The sequence below is a fragment of the Leptonychotes weddellii genome, chromosome 9 (assembly GCF_054177405.1).
Source record: "Leptonychotes weddellii isolate Sample4059 chromosome 9, ASM5417740v2, whole genome shotgun sequence".
Taxonomy (NCBI): Eukaryota; Metazoa; Chordata; class Mammalia; order Carnivora; family Phocidae; genus Leptonychotes; species Leptonychotes weddellii.
The window spans coordinates 101,392,808-101,401,979 of record NC_138377.1 but is presented as its reverse complement, the minus strand read 5'-3'; the positions used below and the strand labels follow the sequence as shown (position 1 = coordinate 101,401,979).

The 9,172-nt window shown below is 60.8% G+C and overlaps 1 protein-coding gene across 3 annotated transcripts in view; it reads right to left on the bottom strand.

Annotated features, from left to right (window-relative positions):
- Window positions 1–311: 311 nt before the first annotated feature.
- CSK (C-terminal Src kinase) overlaps window positions 312–9,172 on the bottom strand; it is an 18,872-nt gene continuing 10,011 nt past the window's right edge. For 2 of the 3 annotated variants that reach the window (XM_081831397.1, XM_081831398.1), the window contains exons 2-13: window positions 4,998–5,077; window positions 4,518–4,631; window positions 4,283–4,395; window positions 3,716–3,935; window positions 2,838–2,931; window positions 2,586–2,651; window positions 2,403–2,502; window positions 2,216–2,306; window positions 1,689–1,762; window positions 1,407–1,602; window positions 1,196–1,282; window positions 312–940 (exon numbers count right to left, since the gene is read on the bottom strand). In XM_081831397.1, the coding sequence (XP_081687523.1) occupies window positions 758–940; window positions 1,196–1,282; window positions 1,407–1,602; window positions 1,689–1,762; window positions 2,216–2,306; window positions 2,403–2,502; window positions 2,586–2,651; window positions 2,838–2,931; window positions 3,716–3,935; window positions 4,283–4,395; window positions 4,518–4,631; window positions 4,998–5,012 (1,353 nt within the window). In that variant the 5' untranslated portion in view covers window positions 5,013–5,077 and the 3' untranslated portion in view covers window positions 312–757. Of the gene's footprint in view, window positions 941–1,195; window positions 1,283–1,406; window positions 1,603–1,688; window positions 1,763–2,215; window positions 2,307–2,402; window positions 2,503–2,585; window positions 2,652–2,837; window positions 2,932–3,715; window positions 3,936–4,282; window positions 4,396–4,517; window positions 4,632–4,997; window positions 5,078–5,610; window positions 5,635–9,172 lie in introns of those variants that run through there. The other variant, XM_081831399.1, reaches the window with a different exon arrangement.

Genomic DNA, 9,172 nt, shown 5'->3' with positions numbered 1-9,172 from the left:
GCCGGGCGGGACAGGCAGGCTGGGCGGAGGAAGCGCCGAGGCCGGGCAGCGGTGTCCTCATGTGGTTTATTACGATTCCATCTCACAAGGCAGGTGGGCGGGTGGCAGTGGCACACGAATGGACTCCAAGCCCCCGACAGACGTCTGCCTCGGGCGCATGCAAACAGTGCAACGTGGTCAAGCGCAAACACGGGGCGACCGAGGCGACACGGGACACGGAACACGGGCACAAGGCTGGGGTGATGGGTCCCTAGAGAGGGGCCTGGTCTCCCCAACCCCGGTGGGCAGGACAGGAAAAATAAGATTCGTACTTCTTGTAAAATGCCCATTTGCTGGGTACTTTCTTTCTCCTTATCTTGAAAAATAATAAAAAATAAACACACGGGAAAAAATCTCAAAAAAGGAAAGGAATAAAACTCTAAGAAGGCGAGAGATGGGAGGCCAGGAGAGGCCTGACCACGGTAGGGGACATCTGCCTCATGCTCCCCAGCCTCCTCCCTTCCTGGCCCTTCGGTGGGGCTCCCGAAGCCCCATGGGTGGGTCCATGAGAAAAGGTGCCAGGCCTAGGCAGGATCTCTGGGGGGCCAGAGGGGGCGCAGGCTGGGGCAGACGGAAGAGGCCCACGGGCCCGCTGGGCTCAGTTCAGGCTTGGGCCCAGCAAGTGGGGGCACCAGGTCCACAATCTCTCCAGGTTCAGTCCCCGCAGGCCCACGACCTGGGCGGGGCGGGGCGGGGCGGGGCGCTGGGGGCCCGGCGGTCACAGGTGCAGCTCGTGGGTTTTGATGTGCTCGAGCTGCTCCCGGAGCTGCAGGAAGGAGGGCCGCGCGGCAGCATCCAGGTGCCAGCAGTTCCTCATGACCTCGTAGACCGCAGGCGGGCAGCCGTCGGGGGCGTCCATCTTGTAGCCCTTCTCCACCCGAGGGACGACGTCCTTCAGGGGCTGTGGGCAGGTGGGCGGGGTCAGTCCGTGCAGGGCCTGACCCCCCCCGGGGGCCCCGACGCAGTTTCAGGGATCCCCTTCAGACCCGGGCTTCAGAGACAGGCCCAGGAGGCACCTGGAAAGTCCCGAGGGCGGCTCTGCGGCTCAGAACGGAAGGCAGGGCCCAGAACGGCTCCCTCTCCTGCCCAGCCCTCCCTTGCTCCAAAAGCCTCACCATCAGCCCCAGCCATGCCCCGGCCCCAGCACCCGACTCACAATTCTTGGATAAGGCACTCGCCCAAAAGAGTAGATTTCCCAGAGGAGGATTCCGAAACTCCACACATCAGACTTGGTGGAGAATTTCTGCCATGTGGGTGGGGGAAACAGCGTCAGGTCCTGGGAGCTGGGGATTTGGCGGGGGTGGGGGGTGGGGAACCCAGAACCCCCATCCCCCACTCCTCAGGCTCTGGGAAGAGGCCTGTCCCACCTTCTCTCTCAGGGCCTCCGGGGCTGTCCACTTGACTGGCAGCTTGCCTGTGTCCTGGGTGCTGGAGGCCTCCTTGGTGAGGCCGAAGTCGCTGACCTTGGCCACGTTGTCCTCGGACACCAGCACGTTGCGGGCAGCCAGATCCCGGTGCACGAAGTTGTTGCCCTCCAGGTATTCCATGGCCTCGCAGACATCTCTGGGAGAGAGCCAGCCATGCGTCTCCTCAGACGGGGCTCCCGCAGCCGGGCAGGGTCCCCCCCCAGTGGGTGCTGCTTCACTCACAGTGAGAACTTGAGGAGACAGTCTCCGCCCAGCACCGACCGACCCCTCGACCGCAGATAGTCCACCAGGCTCCCCTGGGGCAGGACAGACAGACCAACCGGCCCCACAGGTCAGACTTGCCCTCCAGCCCTCTGGAATCCCGGGCTGGAGCTGGGTGAACACTTGAGGGAGATATGAGGAGAGGGGAGGAACGGAGGAAGGGCCCGACATCACTGCTGAATGAGTAGTAGGTTCTACGAGCTGGCCACTGCGCTCAGCAGTTTTCATGCATTCGCCCTTAAATCTCATAAATCTCTAAGGTAAACTCTGATACTATCTCCATTACACAGATGTGGAAATCGAGGCTTGGCAAGGTACACAACTTGTCACAGGGAATAAATGACGAGTCAGGACAAAAGCTGAGCCCTGCCTGGTGACTTCAGAGTTCAGAGACAGGGGCCCGAGGGAGCAGTGAGGGGCTTGGGACATCTGGAACGCCCGAGTGCTCGGCGCCAGGACGGGGGCGGGCCCTCAGGGCAGGTGCACACCTTGGCCATGTACTCAGTGACGATGTAGAGCCCGCCTTTCTCTTCCACGATCACGCCCAGAAGCTGTACCAGGTTGCTATGCCGAAGTTGCCTGGGGCAGGAGGGGGGTGATCAGAGCCTGCCAAGCCTCCCCATCTCCTCCCTGTCCCGGGGTGACCTCCGCACCCAGCCTCGGCCCCCAACTCACGTCATGACAGAGGCTTCGGCCAGGAAGGCCTGGGCAGTGGCGTCATTTTTAATGCACTTGACGGCGACTTTGTTCCCTCGGTAATCACCGAGCATCACGTCTGGGGGAAGAGGGCTGGAGGTTGTTCCCTGGACCCTCTGCAGGCCCTTGGCCCTCCCAGGGCTGCCACCCCCTCCCGCTCACCTCCAAACTCCCCCTTCCCAATGGTCTGCAGCAGCTTCAGGTCCTTCATGTTCAGTGCCCAGCCGCCTGGCGGGGGGAGGGGGTGTCAGTGAGGGGTGAAGCCAGAGCGGGCGCACAGCACACACAGCCTGGACCCTGTGTGTGGCGTTCCCTGGAGGTCCCCAGAGCCTCCGGGATGGGGGCAGTGCCAGGGAGCCTGGGTGGGAGGAGGCGGGTAGGCAAGTGAGGACAGGGAGCGGGGATGGCACTCACTGCGGAAGAACTCATCCTGGGCTGCCACTGTGCCCTCCATGACCTTCGGCTTGATGAGCCGTGTACAGAGCCCGTCTGCGTCCGAGGTGTAGTGCTGCGGAGGGCCGGGCAGGCGCTCAGGGCCGGCCCACCGAGCGCCCCCAGCCGCTCACATGCACTTCCGGCTCTAACCGCCAGAGGGCGGCGGAGGCCGAGCCCACCCAGCCGGGACTTGCTTTGGGTTGGGAGGGCTTCTCATTTCCCACCGGGGAAGGATTAGGGAGGCCCCAGACTCAGATCTGTGACCCACTTCCCAGTCACATCCAAGTGCTGGACAGATACCGGGCTGTTGCTACCACGCCGGGCCACGGGCCTCACCAGCATCCCGAGGCGGAGGCAAGCCCTGGCTCAGTCCAGACACCAGGCTCTGGCCAGATGTGCCCAGGACCCTCCCCAGCCACAGGAGGCATCTGCCGCTGGGGCTCCAGGAAGCCAGGTGTGGCTGGCGGAACTGGCTTCAGGAGTTGCAAGGCCACGTGGCCATATCCATGCAGGTGCAGGAGCCCGGGGGGACCCCAGCCGTCAGGGTACAGCTCATGAAGACATGCTTACATACACACACGTGGGCGTGAAGTTCTGAGGGCCTGGAGGGAAGCCTAGTTCTGGGATGAGCCAGACCCAGCTTCTAGTCCTGGCACCTCTAATGTACGGCTGTGTGATCTGAACCTGTCTCCTGGCCTGTGAAATGGGGACAGGGCCGCTCTCCCTGTGGTGGCACTGTGGGGGTCAGAGGTCAACCCTGGCACAGAGCAGGCGCTTCGTCAAGGCGGGGGGGTGGACACGCAGGCTCCCAGAGGCCAGGAGAGGTGGGACTGTGCCGGAAGGCAGGCCTGGCTCACCTCTACCAGCTGCATGAGGTTCTCGAAGTACACCTCCTCGTCGATGCTGAGCTTGCTGGCGTGGTACATGATGCGGTAGTGCTCGACCTTGCCATCACAGCTCACACACAGCGTGTAGTCCCCGGGGTAGTTGGTGCTCTCCCGCACCAGGAACAGGCCTGTCTCTGGTGGGCACAGAAGCCGCTCCGCCTGCTCCCGTGTGATCTTGCCATGGAACCAGCTGGGGGGAGGCCAGGCCAGGGCTCATGGCGGCTGGAGGGTACTGACCCCCACACGTCTGCCAGGCTCCACTTTCTGGCTGGCACCTCGCCACAGCCCCCACCAGCTCAGCCAGCCATCGGAGGCCTTCATCTTCTGCTTGCCACCCTTCTTCCTTTGGTCCTCCCAGGCCCACCCCCCACCTTTGAGGTCTAGCACCCATGCCCTTCCCCTCACCTCGAAGAGCCTTCACACATTCCAACCCCTACTCTTGCCTCTGTTTTCCTGACTCCTCTAAGGGGAACCAGGGCTTCCTGTCCTCCTTCCTCCCCGCACTGGAGACCCCGACTGCTCCTCAGGAGTACTCACGGCATGAGGCTGAGCTTGGTGCCGGCCTTCACGCCCTCCCGCTTCTGGACATAGTTGGCTGGGATGATGCCCTCACGGCCCACCTTGTTCTTGGCTTTGTACCAGTTTGGGTCCTGGGGAGAGGGCAGCCCAGACACACCTTCAGGCCCACCGTTGCCTGCAGGGGAGCCCGGACCCAGCAGGAAAGCCCAGAGGTGGGAGGGGGTAGGTGTGGCCGTGTGAGGTCCCCGATTACCTTGGTGACCGCCACAATGGTGAGCACATCTCCTTTGCAGAAGGGAAGGTCCTGCTCGGCAGTGCCGTGGAAGTTGTACTTGGCAATGCATTCTGTACCGGATGGCCAGGCGGCCTGCAGGGCAGGTGACAGGTGGGCAGGTGGAGGCAGCCCGGAGCCCATCTCCACCGACCTGCCCACCCACTCTTGAAGTCAGAGCGTCTTGGCTGGCTTTTGTGAGCCAGGGTGAGATGCCCCCCACCCTTGCCCCGAGACCTCTGGGTGCGTTCCAGACGAGATTCCCCCACTGCCCCCAGATCTGTACTCCCATCTTGAAGGCCCTGGGTCTAACAGTGCACCCTAGAATTTGCCTTTGCTGAAAGTCAGGGTTGGGCCAAGGGGAGCAGATCGATATGAGCCCTTGTTCTCTCTCTTCCACTCAGCACCCCTCCACAGGTGGGGGGAATACTCAACAGCCTCAGACCCCCGCCCCCACAGTACCTGGATTGCTGACATCTTCTCAGAAGGTCTGGCGTCCCCGGGTCACAGGAAGGCCGCCGTGTCACTTGGTACCATGAGAGCTGCCGGGAGAAGGGGAACACCAAGGAGGGGGTGAGGAGTTGGCTCCCCCCCAGTCAGTGGGCTCCCATTCCTTCCCCGCAGCAATGTGAACAGGTACCGTAGGCCTCCAGAGCTGGGACTCGGGCCAGGACCATCCACCCGCTCTAGTCCCAGCAGCCTGAGAGTGCTGGATAGGGGGGAGGCAGGAGCATGAAGGCTATGGACCCCCAGGGACAGAGGAGTCCCCAACCCTAGGCCCACGGGGGCCTTCCAGCCCGACCGAATGGCCAACAGAGGCAAAGGAAGCTCTGGGGTGAGAGCACCAGTGCCACCTGCCCCCCCAGCCCCAGGCCCAGAGGTTAGCTATGTGGTCGGTGGGGGAAGGGAGCCCAGGGCTCTGTGAACCCGGGGAAGGTGCAACGTGACTTGGGAAAGTCACTTTTCTCTGTGGGCCTCTGAGTTCCGCTGCCTATAGAAACGTGCCCGGGCAGTATGTCTACAGTCAAATGTACGCCGACCTCACAGCCCAGCCCTCCCACTTCTAGGCACACACCCAAGAGAAAACAGGGCAGTTGTCCGCTGACAGGGCCACGAGAGCACTCGCGCAGCATGATCTGTCGCCCACCTCACGTTGGGGACGGCTCAGATGCCCATCAAGAGTAAGCTGGCTAAACTGTGGTGACTTCACAGAGCTTCACTGCTCAGCAGCGAACATGAATAAACTGAATAATGAAACCACGGTGATGAATTTCCGAAATGGTATTAATTAAGAAGCCAGACAGAAGAGCACAGGCTGTGTAATCCCATTCACACTGTATGAAGTTCAAAATCTGGCCAAGTCCATGGTGCAGGATGGCAACTGCCCTTGGGAGGGCTCGGTGCCACCGGAAGGGGGCTGAGTTCTCTTTGAGGTACTTCACTGAGCTGCACCCTTATGACTGGGGCACGTTTTGGTGTGGAGGTTTACTTCAATAAAGTTGAGCCCCTCCAAAAAAACCTCCAGCCAACCCACACTGCCAGAGCAGCAAGCCGCTCCAGCCTGCACACCCAGCCTGGCGCCCCCTCGACTGCTGCTGCCTTCCTGAAGCCCAGAGCCCCCGAGCACCTGTCTCAGGAAGTCACGGGGCTGGGGCTACTGTTCTCTGTTGGCAGAGAGGAGACTGAGGCAACTGAGGCTCAGACAGGCCGGGGACTTCTCCATGGTCGCAGGGTGTTAGGAGAAAGCCTCCAGAGTCCTGTTCCCAGGCTCATCTGACAGGATGGACAAGGTCTAGGGCTAGGCAGCAATGCCACCTACCCCAGGCCACACAGTGGGAGGCGACGCTTGAGTGCGTGTGCCCGGGCGTGTGAGGTGAGCAAGGACTACAGGGCTTCCGCGGGTCTCTTGGAGGAGGGAGCCCCAGAGCCGAGCCCTGAAGAGCGGGGAGCTTAGGGACGGGAGGCAAGTGGGAGACGGTGGCCCGGGTTGGGGTGACAGCCGAGCAAGGGGTTCAGGTAGACAGGGCCAGCCGAGAGCAAAGGGCCCGGCTGCAAGCCCACTGGAGGCGGGTGGGAAGCATACCCTGACCATCCGAGCACCCTACCAGTCTGCTGGCGGGGGCTAGTTTGGAGGGGGGTCCGCCTGGCGTCAACCCTGCAGGTCAGCAGGGGCTTCAAACGCCAAACTGAGGAACCAGGGTCTGCTTCTGGGGGCCTCAGCAGGGAAGCGCATGGCTGAGGACAGCAGAAGCCAGGGAGAACCGGCACCCCTTCCAGGCCTCGCTCCTGCTTCTGGTCAGGCAGACCTGGCTCTGTTGAGTTTGCAACTCGGAAGAATGACTCAACCCTTCTGAGCCTCAGATCCCTTACCCTGAAAGGTGGGGACAGGCAGGCCCTGCACGCAGGCTGAGACCCCTGGACTAAGAAGATCTGGCACAGGGCTTGGCAGAAACCCCGTCTCTCTCCTCCAGACAAAAAGGCTTCCCTTCCTCCCAGGATACACAGTGCTTCTTGTCGCCAGAGGCCAGCCCGTGGATCTCTGCTGTCAGCACAGGGAGACTGGGGCCCAACAAGGGGGAGCACAGATGCTCACCACACCGCCCCCACCCCATCAAACACATTCACACGTCTGAGTTGGGGCAGGAACCACCTGCTGGGTTCTTGTGGTCCACAAACCGTGGTGAGCGGTGAGCTCTTCTTACCCCCATTTTATAGAAGCAGAAACTGAGGCTCACGAGGTTGAACAACTTGGGTGAAGTCATATAGCTAGTTAGGGGTGATTGCCCAGAACCCGAATGAGGGTTCCACTGGGCTTGGCTGGGTCCCTGACCTTCAGGCCCTTCTGAACAGGGGCTCTGCTAGCTTTCCACAACCCCATGCCTCCCCCTCCCTCCCCAAACTCACCACCACTGCACCACCAGAGCAGGCATGGAGGCTGGGGCACTGTTAGTCACCCCACCCGCCCGGCTGTCAGTTTGCAAACACCCCCTTCCCCGCCTGCAGCTGCCGCCACCTCCCCACAGACTTGATGATAATAATACAAATAATAACAGGCCCTGTTTTCTGAGCACTCATTCTGTGCCAGGCCCTGTCCTTGGCATGCTATGGCTCATCCAATCCTCTAACGACGGAAGCTATTCTTACCCCCATTTTATAGACGAGGTCAAAGAGGCAAGGTGGCCTTGCCTGAGGTTTACACCTCAAGTGAGCATCCCATCCCACTCAGGTTGTCAGACGCCCGAGCTCCCCGCCCCATGTCCCAGGAGCTGCCATGGGCCGCAGAGAGTGCCGCGGAGGAGAGAAGCAAGCGGGACCCAGAGGAGGCGCAAGCCCGGCTGCAGTGGTCACGGGGAGGGGGGCTTCCTCGAGGGGCTGCGCTCTGACAACCATAGATTCGGAAAGCAGGGGAAGGAGCTGACCCCTCCCCTTTCTTCTACTGGCTAAAACTTCAGGACCTGGTTTCTCCATCTGTACAATGGGTTGGCGATACCCTGCAGCAGCCAGGGCTGCTCTGGAGACTGGAGTGGGCACCTCCCGCACCAGAAGCAGGACCTGCCTTTGCACAGAAATGCTGAGCGTAAGCTGTGGGCTCTCTGACAGCCCCTCCCTGGTGAAGTCACGAGCCCCGGGTGGCTCAGCGGTCTCCCTCCTGCAGGCCAGGGGCCAACCCCCTCCAGGCCAGAGAGGAAGAGCCAGAACAGCTGGGAGGGGCTACTGTGAACCTAGGCCTCTAGTCCTGCCTGGGCCAGGCACACCTGGGTCCTTTTGGGGTTATGGGAGCCTGCTTTCAGGCCACTTTGGGGAGGCAGTGCGAGAACACTGTTCCTGTTCCTGGCTCTGCCACCAATTTGCTGTGTGTGTGACCTTGGGAAAGTCACTTGACTTTTCTGGGACACTTGCTGGCTCTCCAGCACCTCAGCCAGCCCTGTGTCCCACCTGCTGTTCCCACCTCCCTGCCTGGCATTCCTTCTCCACTCCCTCCCTCTTCTCTACCCAAGCAACTTCCTTCCTCTCAACCTCCGGCGCACAGCTGAGGCATTGCTTCTGTTTCACGTGTGCCTACAAAATCCGTCTGTGGCAGCAAGAGATTGGGAAACGATCTTTATGTCCATCGATGAGGGACCAAGTAAATAAACGGCCAGATACCCCTAAGAGGGAATGACAGTTCCAGCGGTGACGGGGCCTGAACAGACCTTTAGGTGCTGACACAGAGCACCCATATGACAGAGCAAGCAGAAACGGCAAAAAGCCAGCTCAAGTCGCTGAAGGAAAAGCTTCTGGGGGGAACGAAACAGTGACACGTCTTCCAGGGACCACCCCACAGATTAATCAGAAAGCAGCAGCAGCACCTGCACAATAGGTAGATCTGGCAGATATCTTGTTAACCATGCGATCGAATTAAGCATCACCCATAATGAAAGAAATGACACTGAGTGCCTCCTGCTAGGACGCATGGAGGAGGGCATAGCATCCTCGGGGTGGGATTCCCGCAGAGCCTGTCAACCTGACTCAAATCAGGAAGATGCAATCAGGCACAGCCTTGACAACTGGCCCGGACTCTCGAAGTTAATGTCATAAAAGACAAAACAAATGGGATGCCTGGGTGGCTTAGTTGGTTAAGCGTCTGCCTTCAGCTC